Below are 21,640 nucleotides of genomic sequence, written 5' to 3'. Positions count from 1 at the left end.
AGTACATGTAAAGCTAACCTGTCATCGCAAATTGACCTAACAAACCACTACCAGAATGTTGCCAAGCAGCTGAACACCTTCCAGATTGTGTTTCTTTCATGACCCAGTGTGCTGGAAAAATCCAGAAAATCAACTTTGAAGTGAGATGTAAATTGTTTGTATAAAGTCAAGGAGGTGGAGACATTAATGCTGATATCAAGCTCTCCCTGCCTCAGAAAACCCCTTAACTGTAATTGATGATCCTACATCCAGAGACATCAGTAACCAGATCCCCTGAAGTTCAATGAACAATCTCAATCACAGGGGAGGGGGCATTCACAGTTTGAAACCTTGACTTTAGTTTTAAACGCTCCGCCTCCTTGACTTTATACAACCAATTTACATCTCAATTCAAAGTAAATTTTTCTGGATGATCTCATCACACTGGATCATGAAAAAAAAAAAAAACTAGAAGGTGTTATGCTACCTGATAATATACTAGTATTAGTTTATTAGGCCAATTTCTGATGACAGGTTTCCTTTAAGAAACTTGTCACCCCAATTGCTATTAATTCTGCTGGTGTATACAGCAATAACAACTAGAACTAAATTAAAGGTTACTGAAGACAGCAGTAATGAGAGCTATGGACACCATTGTTGGCCTTGTGTATGAAATTCATGTATCTTCACCTAAAAATCACCTTTGTCATGGGGAAGTCCGTTTCCCCATTTTGCCTTTTGGTTAGGAAGTGTGAATAGGTCAGTTTGCTGATCAGGGATTGAACATAGAAGAACAAGAGTCAAATAAAGCGCAAAAATGCTTTAACACGGCACACTGTTAAAAGAAAATTGTACTTAGCACCTCTTTAATATGCTGTTAAGACTCGTTACATCTGTAAATAAACTTTTATTTATAACTGAGCTTGGAGAGCTCTAATGTATTTGGCTGTGATTAACATTCTGCGGTTTGATGTGTACATGGAAACACAGGGTAAAACCTAAATAAAAGCTAAGTAAGGCTATGTGCACATTACCGTGCTTCGTTTTATACAATCTGTGTGCCCTCTGAGTATGAGGTCCGAATGGCACTTCCATGATAGTACAAAAGACTGCAAGAACCACAAACTTCTAAGGACCTGTTCTGAGTTTTTGCATGTTGGACAGTTGGATATGGAAACAACTCCCATGTGCATAGGCCCATGTACAGAACAGACCAAAAGTTTGGACACACCCCATTCAAAGAGTATTCTATATTCTTATGACTATAAAAATTGTAGATTGAATTAAAACTATGAACACATGTGGAATTATATGCTTAACAAAAAAGTGTGAAACAACTGAAAATATCTCTTATATTGTAGGTTCTTCAAAGTAGCCACCTTTTGCTTTGATTACTGCTTTGCACACTATTTGCATTCTCTTGATGACCTCCAAGAGGTATTCACCTGAAAAGGTTTTCACATTACTAGTGTGCCCTGTCAGGTTTAATAAGTGGGAATTCTGGCCTTATAAATGGGGTCGGGACCATCAGTTGCGTTGTGCAGAAGTCAGGTGGATACACAGCTGATAGTCCTACTGTATAGACTGTATAGAATTTGTATAATGGCTAGAAAAAAGCAGCTAAGAAAAACGAGTGCCTATCATTACTTTAAGAAATAAAGATCAGTCAGTTCGAAAAATTGTGAAAACTTGTTAAGTGCCTGCAACTGCAAAAACCATCAAGTGCCACAAAGAAATTGGCTCACATAAGGGCCGCCCCAGGATAGGAAGACCAAGAGTACCTCGGCTGCAGGGGGTAAGTTCATCCGAGTCACCAGCCTCAGAAATTGCAGCTCAGATTAGAGACCAGGTCACTGCCACACAGAGTTCTAGCAGCAGGCACATCTCTACAACAACTTAGCTTGGTCTCCAAAGACTATTCTCAAACAACAAAGAGGTATAGATAGAGCCTAATAGAAATCATACAAGTGTGAGAAATAAGTTTACTCCCCATGTACAGACACTGGCCCTGATATTTCATTGTGTATGCCCAAGTTTTTTGTCTAAGTTTGCACCTGAAAAGTGTCTTTGGAGCTTGCATATGTATTTATTAAGTGTTTGGGCCACTTTTGTGTCGCGGTTGCACTTTGTCTGACACTTTAGAAAAGTGTGCACCTAAAAGGGTGTGCGGTAGTGCTTAGTGGGAGTTTGCGCCACATTTATTACTGAGCTTCACCACAATTCAGTCACAACTGTACGAAGCAAAGTGCACCAAGAAAACAAAGGGGTAACTGTGTGTACATCCGAAAAACAGACCAGATTAACTAAGAGCGAGCAACACTTCTGGATTTTCTGGTACAAAGTGCAGATTACACCAGTTTTCATACATTTTGGCCATTTTGTGCTACAGATTCAGGCCATAATAAGAGCTGAATACTAGCTATGCACTGTGCTCGCCTTGATGGTAGTTGCAGGATGTCAATAAATAACTAAATAAATTTGACCTAAATATTCAATGAAAAGTGCCACTTACATCCCCCTATAATGAAACATACCAAAAGGTAAACCATGGAGTACAAATGCATGCACTTACAGGAAAAGCACAGCCCGTAGTTACTAGGCGTGAGAATTAAGGAACAGACATACTTTTTTCTTCTCTGAATGTATGCCAGTATAGTTGGTAAATTGCTAAATTTTTCCCCTGTTGTACATGAACCTTGCTGGAAGCAAAATCATTGACTGCACAAACAATCTGCAATGTACAGTTATTAAGTGATGGCCTTTTCTGGCAGCATTGGCTTCTTTCTCTCAAACAACTGTGAAACAAAGTTGTCATGCGATGAGCATCGAGTTGTACATGCAGATCGTGTATGTGCCAATATTTGAGAATCTTGTAACTCTTTCCTAACTCCTCCTATTGCTCTGTACTTTCTGATATTCCCAAATTAGAGCTCTGTGCCCTGAGGCTCTGGAGTATGGTTTGAAAACCCAATGCTGTCAAGGCTTTCCTGAATCTTAAACCTAGAGATCAATGCAGTGGATTAGCCAGTGAATTATCCGACAGCTGGCTAGTTCCTCTGCGCCCTGATTACTTCTTAGCTGTCTATCGCTGCCTGCTTACACTCCACAGCCATTCCCAGTGCGGCCATTTTAATCTGCCGGCAAATAAAGTAATGTGTCTTTGCTGCAGTTATCTGCTCCTGTCCCAGGTCTGTGGCCCCCATAGCACATCAGTCATAAATACATTATGTTCGTTATACTATTATTCTTTAATCCCCAGCAGTCACCACAATGACCTACTTAACACCAAATGATATTAGTGCATTTCATCACATTATTACCTTATTACAAGAGTCCAGAAAAGGCAATGATTTGCAGAAGATTTCTATCCTGGGTGCCCTTATTAAATGCAACTTTATTTGCCCAGATCAGGTTAGTTAAAAGGGGCATCCTACAAATGTTCTATGTAAAATTTTAAAAAAATGATATTTTTATAGACTTATATTTATCATAATGTGCTTACTAACCAGATGCAGTAAAGGTCTAAGTTGTCTTGTCTAAGTATACAGGATAGAAGATTAATAATTCTGCCCGATTATGTGTTATGTCCTTGTTCATTACAGTGTCTGATTTTTATTGCGATTGTCAGTGTTATTCATTGAAGGCCACTGATGGACAGATATATATTCCTCCATGAGTGGCCATGCTAGGTCTAGAGCATCAAGAAAACTGTCAATAAAAATTAACTGGAGCAAATTTTGCTACTAAGCCTTTTAAAAAGTTGCTCATCATAAATCTTTGTTGTCAGGAGTAAAAGGTGAAATTATTTCGTAAAGTTGAAAAAAAAATTGCCAGATGTGACAATTGTGAGACATTTTGAAGACAACTTTTGATCCGTTTTTGGGACCAGTTGGGGAAAAAACAGATTGAGAAGATAATAAATCACATTAATTCACTTACCCCTATGACAACTGACCACAGAGATTCCCAGTAATCACAAAAAAAGTCCCCATTTGAATGGAACAGTGGTGCCCATTTTAATGCAATAACACAGATGAAAAGAACTTTGCAGAAACCAGTGGTTTGGTGTAGGGACATGAGCAGTAAGACTGTTTTATGGGCATTTTTGTTTTATAACAGCTATTTTCTCTGTTGTGTCTGTCTGTAAAGTTGTTGTTATCTCAAAATTTTTGCAAAGAGAGTTAATCAATGTGAGTCACTATTGCCCCTGCCAAATTGTGATCAAATTTAAAATCACAACCAAAGCATTGTAATCTTCCATTTTGAACTTTGGAAAGCGAGTGGAGCTACTCGCTGCACAAGATAAACCCCTTCCCCAGGAGGGAGGCCGCTTTATGCAGGAAAGGACTGGCGCCCACAGCAAGAAAGTTATAAGGGTGATATGTGGTCACAAGACTTCTTGTTCATAATCCCTTTGAAGTTTTAGGAACATATTTTTTCAAGCAAACCTAATGCTGCACTTCTACATTAATGATGGAACTCCGACATTTCAGGTAAAATTGCCCTTTAGGCTTCAGGAACCTGATGTTCCTCTCTAGGTGTTTTCTCAAAGCTTCAGCTGATTAATGTTACTCAAAGCTATGTAATTAATAAACATGAAAGCAGGAAATGAATAGAAACCTAATAATTGCTTTTCAGAATAATGGATATTTTGTGCCGGGTTTTATCCGTGCTACAATGCAGACACAGTTTATCTTTTCCCCCCGTAACAAATCACAATGCAATGTCTGATTTATTTCCTTCTGTTTCCAAAACAGTGTCAGCTCAATGTTCCTGATGAGTAAGGCTTGCAAATGACAAACAATGCAAATAATTACAGTCCTGAAAACTACACAAGGAATTAATGTGTCAATGGGTAAGACATCTTGCTGCGGATTAGAGGACAATGCTGTCATCTGCTGAATGCTTGGACACTGGCAAGTTTGGTATTATGGTACTTACTTTGGCGAGGTAGTCATGGTTATTGGAATCTGCAACTTCTTTGGCATTTTTAAGCTGCAAATAAAGAATAAAAATAAAAATCACTATTACAACATCTTATTTATTAAATACTGTATCTAATCCCACTACTGTATCCAGATATTTGCTGAAGCAATAAAAAACTGACTCTATGGTCTTATAAAACCTTTATTTACTTACCATCAATGGCCTTGTTATAATGTAACTTTCTCATGTATTTGTATTAAATATTATAGTATGCCAGCCACGATATTAATAAGAAAGCAAACGTGTATTTGTAGAGGATGGCTGTTACTTGCCATTGTATAAAGGGAACCTGTCACCAGAAGGCAGATTTTCACTTGTGACAGTTACCAATAGGCACAGCAGAGTACATTACATACAGTTAGAATGGCATCTGTGCTCCCCTTCATTCATGTAATATCCCCAGAATAAGATTATCTGGCTTCCTGCCAACAAGTCCTGGAAAAGTTCCGATCGATGCCTCTTTTTAAATCTTTACGCTTCCTTGCTCATTTGCACAAGTCTCTTCTCGGCCCCCGCTGGTAATTATTCAGTTATTTCCCCTCCCACATCCTCCATGTTCTCATCCCTCCCTCCGTGACGTCCGCTCACCGCACAGGAAAGCTCGCGCATGCGCGGTGAGCCCTACACCCTGGCACCTGCACAGTTCGCTGCTTCATGCACAGTGAATGTGCACATCAAGCCTATATTTTCTGAGCTCTATATAACACAATGCCTGCAGATAGAAACTATGTACAGTCAGCTCCCCCTTTCTCTACAACATGCTGTCTGGAGATAGGAAAATATGTACAATCTGCATTTTCATGGAGACAGGTTCCCTTTAACAGAAACCTACCATGAGGAAACTACTTTCAGAAGTAGATCTGACGGTAGATTCCTCCTGTCTGGCATCTTCCCTAATCTGTAATGTAATAATCTTGGACCTAATCTAATTTGTAAAAAACTTTATTTTATTAATATGTGAATTAATTAGCCTGCGCTCACAGTGCCAGGTTAAGTTGTTAACAGGTTAGGTTCCAGGGTTATTACAGATTGGGGCAGAAGCAGGCAGGAGGAATCTACAATCCAATCTACTTCTCATAGTGGAATCCCCAGTGACTCTTGTTAAAGCAGTTTCACCTATTACTTTTGTAAAGCGCACTAGTAGCTACTATAAAATATAATAACAAAAACAATTATCCGTTCCTCAGGACTAGCAGAAAACGCTATACTGGGAACACATGAGCACTTGTATAACTAAGTGTCCCTTCAGAAAGCACACGGTAATGAAGGTTAAAGCTTGTACAATCTGGTTTATATAACCATTACAGGTCTACTAAGCTATTAATAAAATCTGCAAGTGACTACAATACAGCATAACATTTTGTAACTAAAAATACAGTATAATCATTGCAAATGGTTTGAACAGTGTATGTCTAGATTAAATCAACATACATTAGGCAATTCAAATTCAGGGGTACATGGGTTGGCTGCCACAATTTTAACTAGTGGTGAACTCAAAGTGAATGGCAATGAAAAAATAAAAGCCTGTCTGCATACTATTGTGAACAAACCAGTAGCATTCTGAATATCACACGGAAAGAGAATAGGATATAACATACTGCGGGGTATTTTTCATTGGTTTGTAGCAACAAAGACAAAATCTTCAATACTTGTTTATTGCGAACCCCTACAGTTCTGGTAGTGACCTATACAGTTTGCCAAAACTAGGAGGAGATTAATTAGAAGTGTCTTAGAGCAGATCTGTTCCAGTTGCCCATGGAAACTAAGCAACTGTTTATAAATTGGTTCCATGAACAACTAGAACGCTCCTGCCCTGAGCCACTTTTGATAAATCTCCTCCAATATGTCTGTGCATAAGGAATATAACATTACTTGAAACTAAACGGTCAGATTACATTGAACTTGAGTTCTGGACAATATAGAGAAGCTACAAGCACTTTACATTTTCCATTCTACTATCTATGCTAAATGCACATTAACATATATTATTTAGCCATCTCTCACACAGGATAAACAACAATTATATTCCAGGCTATTACTCACACACTGTGTAATTAGTGCTTTTAGTAGACACAAAATCAATTTAGAAACAATAGATTTGCTTCCTCCCTTCATCCTTTTCCCAATACGTAATTATTTTATTCAACAAGAGAATTAATTTAAAAAGTAATTTCTTTCTTTTTTTCTTTAAGAAAGGAAGTTTGAAAGTTTACAGTGAGTGAAGGAATGAACCATGTTACATTGATATCTATGGAATGCAGAGCTGATATATAATATTTAACAGAGGAAGCCTTGTTCTGATAAACTATATGGAAATCTTTGAAGAACTCGGAAAAACCTCCAGCAAGGTTGCAGCAGACAAACTTTTCTTTATTAGGGCATAAGTTAAAAGCTACAAGTATTGTCATGATGACATGATGGGGCATTGTGTTACCATCTGACTGTACTTGTGGCTTTCATCTTAGCAGAAGAGTTTGTCTGCTACAATCTTGTTGTTCTTCAAGAACTTGAATAGCGAACAGCAGCTAAGTGGACTCACTAAAAGCAAGATGATGAGCTGGTGATTTCATACTCATATGGTAATCTTTGTCTCCAAAAGCTTATACGAAAGTCACATAGCAAAGGCAGTCAATCTTGTAATTACAAAACAATACGTGGTTAAAGTCCATCCTACAGTGACCTTCTAGCACTACAGGGACAGACATGAGAAATAGTTGAAAACAAATATCACCTTAACTTTCTTTTTTTTTACATTTTATGTTACTTCTAGTTTTCACCTGTAATTGGGGCATCTGCAAGAGCCCCAGGTACAGGGGAAATGACCTCCTGTTGATGCAGATGTTTGATCAGACCCAGCAGCTCTAATAACCATATATACCCGAGGATAAGCCAAGTTTGTCAGCACAAAATTTGTGTTGAAAGACCATAACTAGGCTTATACTAGAGTCTACGAAAAAATTAACACTGTACTCACCTTTCCGATGTTCCCTGCATGCTTCAGGTGCCTGGCTCCATCTTCGGGTTCCTCTTTGGGTCCCTTTGCGATGCTGGCAGTGCACAAGCAATGACATCAGCAAGCAGCTGACGTCACAATGTGTGCTGGCCACGTGTGGGGACCCGAAGAGGAGCCGGAGGAATCCGAAGATGGAGCAGGAGGACCCGAAGCAAATTAAGGACCTGCGGGGCCGTCGGAAAGGTAAGTACAGTGTTAATTTTTTTTTATAGGGTTAGCATGCTCGGGGGAGGGGCTGGCTGGCTATATACTTGGGGGATGGGCTGGCTATATACTGGAGGGGCAGGGGCTGGCAGGCTATATACTGGGGGGTGTCAAGGGCTGTCAGACTACATACTGGGGGTCAGGGGCTGGCAGGCTACATACTGGGGGTCAGGGGCTGGCAGGCTACATACTGGGGGTCAGGGGCTGGCAGGCTACATACTGGGGGTCAGGGGCTGGCAGGCTACATATTGGGGGATATGGGCTGGCAGGCTATATACTGGGGGGCAGAGGGTTGGCTATATACTGGGGGGCAGGCGGCTGGCCGGCTATATACTAGAGGGCAAGGGCTGGCCGTCTATATACTGGAGGGCAAGGGCTGGCTGGCTATATACTGGCGGGAAGCTGTGACCAATACATTTTCCACCCTATGCTTATACTTGAGTAAATAGGTTTTCACAGCTTTTTGTGGTAAAATTAGGCACCTGGGCTTATACTTGGGCCGGCTTATACTCGATTATATACGGTAACCTCTACAGACGTGACTATTTGTCCTGCTCACAGCCAAAGAAGTCTCTGCAGACTCTGGACCCACGCCTGCTGACGCCTTTTGTCAATGGGTGGTCCAGGAGGATTTAAAACGACATGGTCACCAGATTTTCCCACCCGAAACTACTAGGGTATAAAATATCCTTTTATGTTAAATCTCACTTGTTCACCTATAAAAATTCTTTTCCATTAGTCAAGTGAAAATCAGCAGGGAAAAGTCAAGTTTAGAGCTTGCTTTGGAGGTTCAATACTACCTAGAAACAAGCTTTTCGGGTCATATTTAAGATCCATACATATATACCATTGAATTATACATGGGTCATGTTTTTGACAAATCAGTAATTTATTAAGACAGGAATAACAGAATAATGGCACAAAACATGGTTTTTGAAAAATAATGTGCCAAAATTTTATGGAAATTTCTCGAATATAGGGTCCTCTTCCATTCAACAGTAGTCATAAAACACCATGCCAATGTTAACATATGGGCAAATGGTATAGGTAACATCAACAGAACAAGCTCACTTTATGCAAGGTCATGTCTTTCATTTGTACCAATGTTGCTCTATATGTTCTGGAAATTGGCACATAATCTCCTCTAGATTTTGTATTAAAAGGTCCTAGCTCATTTCTTTAATTTGTTACAAGGTTTTATTTTTTCCAAACCCTCTGGAAGCTCTGGAAAAAATAACAGTAGCTGGCTGCCATTTTTAAAGATTTATCCGAAGCAAAACAGAAAAGATTTGGAATTGCTTTGGTGCCTGAAAATGGCAGATTTGTCCCTAATCTTCAAAACATTGAAGAGAATTGCTCTTTTGCATCTACTATATATATTGAGCAGCATTTACAGAAAATGAAGCGGAGGTAACAGTGCTGACAATTAGTAAATGTTGGTAAAGCTGTGAAGTACGATTATATTTATCACAGTGTTGACTCAACAGTTACTAAACGAAATTACATGAGAATAAAATCTATTTTTATTCCTATAAAGCATTGTTTGGAGAATGTCTTCTGTGTTCTATTCCTAGCTGACATGCATTAAACATTTTCACTGGAGCTATTTCAGTGTGCTCCCAGCCCACTTATTCTGTAGCGCCGGTTATTATTAGGGTTACCTTTACAAGTTATTGCCAGCTATGTACAGATAGTATTATAATATTGCTGCCATCTTTAGATAATAGTACAATAATAAAGTATGATTTTGCGGACAGGTTTATGTAAGGGGTTTTCCTGGTGGCCATTAAACCAGTTTTGGCCAATCAGTGGACCAAGGGACGTCACTTATCCTATGTCTCAAGTGATGTCCCTGCGTGACCCAGGCCACACTGTCAAGGCCATAAGACTGCAGTGACACTGGAACCGGGAACCAGAGCAGGGTAAGTACACTTTCTTTTTTTCCTGGATTCCTGAAAAACCCCATAAGATTGACATTCTGTATGTAAAAAACGTATTAAAATAATTTTTCCATCTAATAAATTTGCTACATTTTGAACCTTACGGTTCACTGATGCTGGTCATTTCCCTTACAGGTAAAGTAGGCCCACTTTTTTAAAGAGGTTTTTACACTTCGTGAACTATACATGGCATAGGTCATCAGTTATTGATTGTTGACCGATCAGTTGAGTGCTTTGATGTCTGCAATGTGGCTACAAGGCTGATATACTATAGACCGAGCTTCCTGTCCCCCTTATAACTTTTTTTAATGTTAATTTTGATGCACATTTTAAACTCTTTTTGGATTCAAGCCTAAATATGTGGTTTTTATCCACAGGAACTAATCAATTAAGCTTCCACTTGAATGACAGCAAGCAGAGATCAAGTGAGGCATCAATATAGAAAGTTGGAACTTAATACATGTATAAATATCACATTTATTAGAGGGCATATTTATATGCTCATTTTTTCTGTTCAATAAAATTTATTAAGTGTTTATTCTATATTCTATACCAGATGTAACTATAAGTAAAGGTGCCTCATGTGCAGACAAACCCCATGCACCTTGTGAATTATCCGTAACTTTGTTGCTCGTCTTAATAAAAATTTAAAAATAAATAAAGTTTATTAAAATTCACTAATGCCACTGGATTTACTTTCCAGACAGTAATAACTTGATCTGGCATTGTAAAGCATTGTGCAGAGTTGCACAGACTAAACCTAGGAGCCCCTACAACTTACCTAAACTGTCCTTAACATTGTGTATATTGTGTTTCTTGTATAAAAATGTGCTATATTCTGAGCACTTTAAAATATAGGCTTTTTTAATATAGGCATAATAGAACTTAACACAAGAGTATGCAGTGTTATCTATCACTATAAGGTATTATACATTGAAATGGGCAGGAAAAATGCAGATTCTATATATTTAATTAAGATAAAGCTGAATTAATGAGAATCAATTAGGCAGTGTGTCATCTTCTTTGTAATGCCTGTCTTTGTCCATATTAGACGCTAACAAGTTGATACAAAAGAAGAACATATTTAAGTCGATAATAGAATGTGTACCCTGGAGGATTTTACTGTGATTTCCCTAAGCTATAGGCAAGTTCTGCATTGATGATTTTCCTACCAGCCAATTCCATATGGAATAAGCCAAAATGAGGCGGCTGGGTTACTTAATTATAAAGGTGGCACAAGCCTGGGGCCCGCCTGCTAGAACATGTACCTGTCAAACATCCAGAGGAACATAACAAGAATATGTGCAAAAACCTATTTCAGGAAGCGCTATAATGTATTGTTTGTTGCTATGGAAGAGTGGCTCTGTGAGCGATATGCAGCTTATGGAAAAGATGTGTGTAATTCATTGGAATCATACAGTATATACATCATCATTAATGAACTGTCGCTACACATGAAGTCACATTTGACAAACTAATTTTATCTAACACCACAATAAATGGCAAGTAAATTCTAATTACTACCCATCATGTCCTCAGCAGTATTGGTATCAATGCCCATCTGCACAAAAAAATGGAAAATTTACAGTAGAGATGAAGTAGAGATGTAGTAGAGCACTCAACACATCTTCATTATCTCAAAATCATTTATCTAGAGTAAATTAGACAATTATAGAATACAAAACTTGCAACTCAAATGTAATTTCCCCCCCCCAAGGATAATGATATTAAAGAGGTTGTCCAGTTTAAACAATTGTTTGTATGCACCCCTCAAACTATCAGAAACAGCTTTTAGGAAGATTGTTAACCCCTTGAGATCTTCACAGTAATTAAATCAAAATGGAGGTGGAATTTAGAATGGTCAAATTTTGTCGGTTATACGTTCATTAAGCCCTAAAATTTATTTTCCAAAAGATAAATGGAGAAAACCCACCATACAATTTTTTCTGCAATTTCTCCCAAGTACAGAGACCTCCCACATGTGGCTGTTACTTGTTTTATGGGGACACAGCGAGGCGCAGAAGGGAAGGAACGCTCTTCAGCTGCCAGAATTTTAGTTTCCTCATTAGCCCCTTTTGTAGGCTTTAAAATTTTAGTCTTTTTATTATTGGGGCCATGTGACGGCATTTTTACTTTTTTGGCTATGGAGCTGGTTTATGGCTTGTTTTTTGTGGGACATGTTGTACTTTTCAACATTATCATTCTGGAGTAAATATGGTTTTTGATAACTTATTGCATTTTTTGTGGGATTAAAGAGTTAAAATTCATAATTTGTGGTGGGTTTTTAACAGGTTTTTTTAACAAAGTTCATAGTGCATAGACTGACACTGTGCCTTTAAGATGGCGTCATAGACGCTAGCTTAATGGCACTGCCTGAAGGCAGCACTGGGGTCCTGATCGGACCTCGAGGCTGCCATAGCAACGATCGGCACCCCCCGAAGGGGTTAAACACCTGTGATCGGAGCCCACTTCGGGTGTTGCACTGGGATGTCAGCTACTGGCTGCAGCTGACATGCAGTGTATCCTGATGCCGGCACGGCATACACTGCATCCGATATATAGGATGCTGAGCATTAAGAACTCACTGCGTTCAGCGTCCGATATATTGGACGCAGAACGCCAAGAGGTTAAAGGGTGTTTTCCCATTGTTTTATGAAACATGTCCTATTTTTTTCAGTCATGAAAGGCATTAGAAGTCTATGGGTCCACAAAAAAAAAAAAACTGATGCCAGGTCAGTTTTTTTCACTGAGGCTCAGAAGGGGCTCCTCTTCTATATATTGATGCTCCGGAGCATCGATGTATAAAAGAGGTCCTGCTGGAGGGGCATCGGCAGACGAGTACACTTTTTTTTTCTCCTTATAAGCAGGGTATATCTCAAGGAGGAGGCTGCAAGCTATATACTTGGGGCTGGGGAAGGAGGCTATATACTGTGGGGGGGGGGCATGTGCTGCAGGCTATATACTGGGGAGGCAGGGTCTGATGGCTATATACTAGCGGGGCAGGGGTTGCTGGCTACATATTGGGGGGTCAGGGTCTGATGGCTATATACTGGGGGGCAGGGAAAGCAGGAGATATACTGGAGGGGCAGGGGCTGCTGGCTATATACGGGGGGAGGGCAGGGAAAGCACGCTATATACTGGAGGGGGGGCATGGGCTGACGGCTATAAACTAGGGACAGGAGAAGCAGGCTATATACTGGGGGCAGGGTCTGATGGCTATATACTAGGGGCAGGGACTGCAGGCTATATACTGAATGGCGAGGGGTTGCAGGCTATATACTGGGGGACAGGGGCTGCTGGCTATATACTGGGGGGCAGGGAAAGCAGGAGATATACTGGAGGGGCAGGGGCTGCTGGCTATATACTGGGGGGCTGGGTCTGATGACTATATAATGGGATGGGAGGGTCTGATGGCTATATACTAGGTGCAGGGGCTGAAGCTATACAGTGGGGTGGCAGGGGCTGATGGCTATATACTAGGGCAAGAGAAGTGGGCTATATACTGGGGGGCAGGGGAAGCAGGCTGTCTACTGTGGGGGGGGCTGCAGGCTATATACTGGTGGGGCAGAGGCTGGTGACTATATACTAGGGGCAGGAGAAGCAGGCCATATACTGGGGGGGCAGGGGCTTCAGGCTATATACTAGTGGCAGAGGCTGCAGGCTATATACTGGGGGGGGCAGGGAAAGCAGGCTATATAATGGGGGGTCAGGGTCTGACGGCTTTATATACTGGGAGTAGGGGAAGCTGGCTATATACTGGGGGACAGGGGCTGCTGGCTATATACTGGAGGACAGGGGCTGCTGGCTATATACTGGGGGACAAGGGCTGCTGGCTATATACTGGGGGACAGGGGCTGCTGGCTATATACTGGGGGACAGGGGCTGCTGGCTATATACTGGGGGACAGGGGCTGCTGGCTATATACTGGGGAACAGGGGCTGCTGGCTATATACTGGGGGACAGGGGCTGCTGGCTATATACTGGGGGACAGGGGGTGCTGGCTATATACTGGGGGACAGGGGGTGCTGGCTATATACTGGGGGACGGGTTGCTGGCTATATACTGGGGGACAGGGGCTGCTGGCGATATAATGGGGGACAGGGGCTGCTGGCGATATAATGGGGGACAGGGGCTGCTGGTGATATAATGGGGGACAGGGGCTGTTGGTGATATAATGGGGGACAGGGGCTGCTGGCGATATAATGGGGGACAGGGGCTGCTGGCGATATAATGGGGGACAGGGGCTGCTGGCTATATACTGGGGGACAGGGGCTGCTGGCTATATACTGGGGGACAGGGGCTGCTGGCTATATACTGGGGGACAGGGGCTGCTGGCTATATACTGGGGGACAGGGGCTGCTGGCTATATACTGGGGGAAAATGGGGGGTATTTTTGATATACACTGGCGCAAAGATGTAGATGGGTTGGACAAAGTGCTTAAATAAGCAAAAAAAGAGAAAGGAAAAAACCTTCGCATCAGTGAGATTAGGAATTCAACCCTGAGGAAGAGAGCCGGAGCTCTCGACAACGCGTCGGTGGAAAACCCTTTTGTCTCACCAGACGGACCGTACCTAGGGTGACGTCACTGGTACCTTGTTAGTCAGATACAGCGAAGCCACCGGCCGGGGCTCGCGTGCTGATCTGCATTTTGTGGATTACTACTTGGCTTGGAAACGCTATCCGAAGTGAAATACACCTCACGAAAAGATTATTGCTCTACATGAGATATACGAGACCTACGGGACAAAACCTCACTAAACGGAAGGAATCAAACTTCCCACACAGGAGGGGTGCCACTTACAGGTTAGTGCATCATGCACACTGATGTTTAAATCATTGTAGATCCGTTAGTGGTATAGCGTTTATCCGAACCTAATAGTCCTAATTTTATAGCCAGCGCAGGTATCCTTGTTTTTTACTGGGGGAAAATGGCTGGATTTATACCGGGGCCATGAGCTAGCAGGCTATATACTGGGGGGGACTGTGACCTATGCATTTCCCACCCACAGCTTATACTTGAGTCAATAGTTTTTCCTAGTTCTTTGTATTAAAATTAGGGGGCTCAGCTTATACTCAGGTCAGCTTATACTTAAGTATATATGGTATATTAATGTTAACGTTGATGATTATGGCTTACAGGTAAGAAAAACACAAATATCATTATCTGAGAAAATTTCAATAATTAACCCAAACACCTACAAAGGCTTCCTAAGCATTTTAAAAGGTTCCTTGTTCTAGTTTATTAGGTTACACAATCAAACTGAAGACTGCCGACTTGACAGATGTCCAGAAGGCGGTCACTGACACACTACACAAGTAGAGTAAGCCACAAAAGGTCAATGCTAAAGAAGCTGGCTGTTCAAAGTGCTGTATCAAAACATATTAACAGAAAGTTGTGTGGAAGGAAAAAGTGTGGTAGAAAAAGGTGCACAAGTCTTAATAGAAAAGAATATAAAAAAATTGGGTGGAGATTCACAAGGAGTGGACCTCTGCTGGAGCCAGTGCTTCAAGAGACTCTACACACAGACATTACGAGACGTTTAAAAAAAAAATCAATAATAAATTAAGTTGTTGTTCAATCAGTATATCAAAAAGAAATTATTGTCTATATACAAATTATGCATAAAATTCGAGTAGTGTTACAGATTAGGAAAATGTTATGGTTGAAAAAAAAAAGGAATTAAATTTTCCTAAAACCTTAAACAGAAACTCCTCTAAATGCATTGTTTCCTTTTCAGATACATATTAGTATTTGTGATGTGCTTCTAATTGGTTGTTCCACTTGTGTATTTTTGTTGCTCTATATTACTCAGCCATTTTCAATTATAGCAACCATTATGAGCCCTACGGAAGTTACACTTGGCAGCCCTGGTAAAGCTCATATGCCTGCTAATTCAGCTGGCATACCATTCTGAAGCAACATATTGGGTAATAAACCAAAACTGGGAATTATCTTTGCTAAATGAACAAATATAACATTGGAGTGGAATTTAGAAACAAGCTGAAAAAATTCAATTAAAAAAGGATATGTATTTCCTTTGGTTGATTTTTATCCATTGATTTTCTGATTATTTGCAAAAAAATATCGACATGTTAAATTTTGACTTTAAAGAGGTTGTAACAAGTTTTCAAGTTATACCCTACCCATGGCATATGTGATAACATGGTGATTGGTAAGGGTCGGACTGCTGGTACCCCCAATTGATCAAGACAGAGGGGCTCCCTGCTGCTCCATTCCATTGCCTGTTCTCCAGCCAGCTGGGGGTCCAGTTCTTGTGACCCGTGAGGTTCCAAGCAGTCTGATACTCACTGATCAGCTTGTTATCTCCATTCCTTAATCCCTTAAAGGACATCTACCTCCAGGAAGACGGATTGTAAACCAATCACACTGACAAACTGGTTTGTGCTGCCTCTGGCAGGACCTGCTTTTTCTTTTAGATTTTTATGCATTGGTTTATTAAAAAATGAATGCTTTTAAAATTATGCTAATTACCCTGAGGGGTTCAGGGCTCCATAGGTGTTATTGGAACCTGAAGCGCCTCAGGCTCATATGCATAATTTTGAAAGCTTTTTTTCTTAAAAACAAGGATATAGGAAGCTTAAAGAAGAGTGGGCCTACCAGAGGGGGCCCACACCAGTAGGTATGCGTGCTTGGTTTACAATCCTTCATCCTGGTGGTAGATGTCCTTTAATGACAAGCACCATAGTATAAGGTCATTACTTGATGCAGCACGTGCTGGGGCCAGTTCAGGTTGGAAAACCACTTGGCAGGTTCCCTTTAAAAGAACACTGAGTAGATGTAGGAACCTTAAAGAAGAATTAAGGACAAAGCCTTAATGTTTATTGTGAAAAAAAAAAACTTGTTGTTATACTGTAAAAACTTCAAAAGCTCAATAAAAAGGACAATATGTGAACAAGATCCATTTACTGCTTTATTACAAACTTCTACATTGAAACATATGGTAATGCCTAAAAATAATTTAGGAATCCTATAGCAGTCAAAACTAATTGAATTATTGAATGCTATTCTCCCTTTAATATCTCTGTAATAAGAAAAGGCTCATTTCATACCCAATATTTGTCCCAAAATACAACACATGATATAATAACAACTGGTTACAAGTCTGGCTAGTTGTGACTCACCTGCTCCTTGAGAACATTCACTAGGGCATGTGCATGTGTTTGTTCTTCCATGGCTTTCTCTAGTTCACTCTTCTTGTTGTTCAACTCTTCTTGCATTGCTACTAATTGCTGCAAACCAGAACACAAACAGAGAAGTCATTAACGTTTCATGCAACACTTTGATGGATTCCTAAATTGTTATTTATTCGCTTCACTTAAGTTTAATTCATACCAATTCAACTGTGCGCAAGTGTGAGATATGTAGCGCTGTGCATTTCAATCCTCTGCCTCAACAAATTAGCCATGAAATGTATTTATCATTACGACTCTACTATATATATGTATATGCAAACAAAAGATGTATGTTTTGTAGTACATTCAAGTCGTAAAAGCACCACTTCGATAGAATATTGTGTTAATTTGGTTAACTAAATGTGTATAAATAACATTTATAATGTGTGTACACATTGTAATTGCCTGTCACTTTATTAGTGCATTAGATTCAGCACTGCTTTATGCAAGATACACCCTTCATATACAATAGTACAAACACGTTAAAATGAAAACATCCTTGAAGAAATCTATAAGCCATTCTTCCCTGGAGAGATAACAGGGTCCAAATTAACTGAGCATCTAGCAGAGAGAAGCAAGTATTGCAGATTGTCCTGCTCTCTAATACCTGAAGTCTAAATTAATTATCAAAGAAAGCATCCACTTCAGCAGAGCTTCCCATCAACTTGTAACACAGCTTCTCAAGTGCAGGAGCAGCACACGGCACTAAGGAGAATGACCAGAAGTCTGGAAGGCAAGGAGAGGCGGCCACTAGCCTCCCGCAGCCTTTGATAAAATATGGAGTTGCAGGATGTTCTCCCAGCTTTAAATTGCTGACAAAGAAAACCTAAAGCAGTCACCGCAAGCAAATCCCTACACATGTCAAACATTTTATAGTCATCCAAACTCTAATTATCCAGTACCCACTGTCTGTAACTACATGGAGCCCAGAAGAATTCAGTGGCTTAGTATTGATAGCTTCTGAGGACTGTGTATATATGAATTGTACTCTTACTAAACAAGTTCTTAGTTTGTAGTATTAATCCTTTATAAATGCATACACCCTACCTCTTTTTTTTTTTAAATAAAGTTATCATATTAACTCCAAAAAATTTCATTTAATTAATTGACATGTCTATGAGGAAGATGAGAGCTTTGTATTTTCCTGGCTTTCTAGTGAGACAAGGGTCATCATCTCAGCAGTAGTTTAGGATACAATTCAGGTTGTAGCCAATATTGAACATCCATGGGGGGTATTTATCAACCTTTTTTTCATGTTTTTTTAAATTTTTTTTTGCACCTTTTAATGCAACTTTTGTTGTCGATTCACAAAGTTTATCATGTTGGTCATTTTCAGTGGAGCGCCTGATTTGTCATAAGTTTTTAGATGTGGACATCTGAAAAAAGTTGCAAAAAAAAAAAAAAACTCCAGTCCAGAGAAGATGTAGAGTAGTAGGACCTGTCACCTATTGAAAAAAGGCACTGGGAGCTGCTTACTAAACTAAGCAGCTTCTAGTGCTACAACAGATCTAGCAGTGTTACACTGCTAACGTTACTGGAACCCTCCCATAACGCTAGCAGACACTGCTGCGCTGTACAATAGGTATTTATGAGGGGGCAGGACTAAGAGGCGGTGACTGCTGGATGAAGCTCGGCAGTCACCACCGGCCTATTGAGGGGCAGAAGCAGTGCCTATTGTACAGCGCAGCAGTGTCTGCTAGTGTTATCGGAGGGTTCCAATAACACTAGGAGTGTAACACTGCCACATCTGTTACTTTAGTTAGCAGCTCCTAGTGCCTTTTATATGGGTGACGGGTCCTCTTTAAACATATGGGACTTTTGAGCAACTTTTCAGACAAAAGTGTCAAAAACCAACAGACTCACAAGCCTCATTTATCAACCACTAAGATATATATATCAGGCAAATCCAAAACCTTACAGAAAAATCCAAAAAAGTAGACACGTTTCCAGACTTTGGCTGCATTCACACGTTCATTTTTTCAAGTGCAGTTTTTGATTTCCAGGAGTGGAGTGAAAAAATAGTTGGAACAGTCTCAATGGAACATTCTCACCCATTATTATCCACAACTGCTTTTGGCTTCAAAAACAGCATCTAAAAAAAAATTTCATCAGTAAGTGAATGTTCTGATAATAACACATGCCCACAAGGAGAGAGTTTAGTCTGTGCTCCTTATGTAAAAGTGTAGAAGACGCTTTTTATAGATCCGTTAACACATAAACCTATAAATCAATGTTTCCCCTTAGAATATGACTTGGCTTTTAGCCAGTAAAAGATGGGTAGGCTTCCTAATCCATACATTTCTGTTTCTGGAAAACAATACTTACTACACTGCATTTCACATTAATAAGTAATGTGGTAACTGAGCAGTAAAACGTTCCCTTATGATAACATCTTTGATCGATACTTACTGAAGATAACAGTCATTTATTTCAGACGCTGACCCTCATAGAACACTCACTGACAATTCCAAAGAAAAATAAAAATCTTTGCATTTTCCTACAGTAAACATCTAGTAGCCACAAGACACAGCAGCCTATACCTCCACATGCTATAAGCAACATCCTTTAATCACAATTGGTACAAAGAGGAAAATATGAGGTCACCAGTCACATGCTACTATAGTCAGCAGGGAGGGAATACCTAAATATTGCTGCAGCATGGAAAAGCAAACATATTTACCCGCCTGTATACAACATACATTTGTGCCAAATCTTTCTAAAATGCCCTGCACCATATTTCCAGTATGAAGGGCTGCAAACTCATCAGATTTATCACTCATGATCAGACATTACAAACAATTTGTACACACTGGAGCAGATTCAGGAAAAGAGCCATAAGGTAAAGTCTCTGCTGCTGTATGAAAAATCTGTCATAGTTTAATAGAAATCTACCATCAAGATAAACCAGGGACACTTACTCATAGATACATGCAGTGTGATTGCGATAATCGTCTTATATTTGTTATCCATGGCCTCCTTCCTTCTAAAAAAAAAAAAAAAACTTTTACATTTGCTAATGAGCCTGAGGGGTTACTCCTGCACCTCCAGGATTAGCTATACAGGCTGTTATACTCTCACCTTCCATTCTCACTTCCTAAAGTAATCTGAGTGCTGAGGGAGCAGGGGGAAGGGTAAGACCCTGTAACAACCTGTAAAGCCAGATCCTAGAGGGGCTAGCTCCTCATGGTCATTAGCATAATTTTGTAAGAAGATTTTAAAAGGAAGAAGGCCATTGATAACAAATATAACATTACAATAGTCACAGTAAATGACCCTGGTTTATAAGATAAGATAATCCTTTATTAGTCCCACAGTGGGGAAATTCACAGCGTTACAGCAGCAGAGAGGGTACAGAGAGTGAAGTACAAAGTACAAAATATGACAACAATAATATTAGGGATAAAAGAACAAAAAGAAAAGGGGGATAAAAAGACAAAAAAGAGACAAGCAATGATCGGCAGTTTGAGGTTTAGTCTGTGGGTGGGACCTGCAGGGACTGGTTAGGTGGGGGGCGCAGTTTACTTCTGTTTGGGCCTTGTTTGTTGAACAGCCTGAACAGCGGGGAAGAATGACTTACAATAACGCTCCCTCTCACATTTGGGGTGAAGCAGTCAGTCACTGAATGTGCTCCCCAATGCCACCACAGTCTCATGCAAGGGATGGGAGCTATTCTCTATAATAGACTTCAACTTACACAGTGTCCTCCTCTCAGCTACCACCTGCACTGAGGTGTCAAGAGGACCCCCCAGGACAGAACTGGCTTTCCTAATCAGTTTGTCCAGTCTGCTCCTCTCCCTAGCTGAGATGCTGCTTCCCCAACAGACTATGCCAAAGAAGATGGCTGGTGCCACTACAGAGTTGAAGAAAGTCTTAAGACTTTGGTGGTAGATTTCCTTAAAGACTATCTAGTCATCCAAATTCTGGGGCATTAACATAATTATTGGCACAATGACTTTTCCTTCAAAGCCACGCAACTCCTCAGAGACCCCTCCCTTTTGTCAAGCTAGCCAGATAAGTGTCTGAAAATTGTCCAAAACCCGTGGTGCAAGCATGTGCAAAAACTTTGTGTCAGTCTTGCATTAAAGCTGTATGGCCTAAGATTTCGAATTCTTAAAATCCACCTTTAAATATCACTATCTACAGGGAAAATATTGTCTGACAGATGTATTTGAGTATGCAGGAACATTAGTGTATACATGCTGTTTCATGTATAGCATAAGGAGCCCCTTGGCTGTAGGTTTTGTTGTCATGCTTTGAATCATTATTTTATGCAATGTATTGCTTTTTATACAGTTTTGTGATTTGGTACTATTTAATTTTATC

General features: G+C 40.2%; 1 protein-coding gene across 4 annotated transcripts in view; it reads right to left on the bottom strand.

The window, feature by feature from the left end:
• The window catches only part of ENOX1 (ecto-NOX disulfide-thiol exchanger 1), a 355,077-nt gene that overhangs the window by 9,759 nt on the left and 323,678 nt on the right, over positions 1–21,640 (bottom strand). For all 4 annotated transcript variants that reach the window (XM_072135263.1, XM_072135265.1, XM_072135262.1 and 1 more), the window contains 2 exons: positions 17,267–17,374; positions 4,921–4,974 (listed from right to left, as the gene is read on the bottom strand). In XM_072135263.1, coding sequence (XP_071991364.1) covers positions 4,921–4,974; positions 17,267–17,374 — 162 coding nt within the window. The remainder of the gene's footprint in view (positions 1–4,920; positions 4,975–17,266; positions 17,375–21,640) is intronic.

The sequence above is a fragment of the Engystomops pustulosus genome, chromosome 2 (genome assembly GCF_040894005.1).
Source record: "Engystomops pustulosus chromosome 2, aEngPut4.maternal, whole genome shotgun sequence".
Lineage (NCBI taxonomy): Eukaryota > Metazoa > Chordata > Amphibia > Anura > Leptodactylidae > Engystomops > Engystomops pustulosus.
The sequence above is the reverse complement of the archived record's forward strand: the minus strand, read 5'-3'. Positions and strand labels throughout refer to the sequence as shown.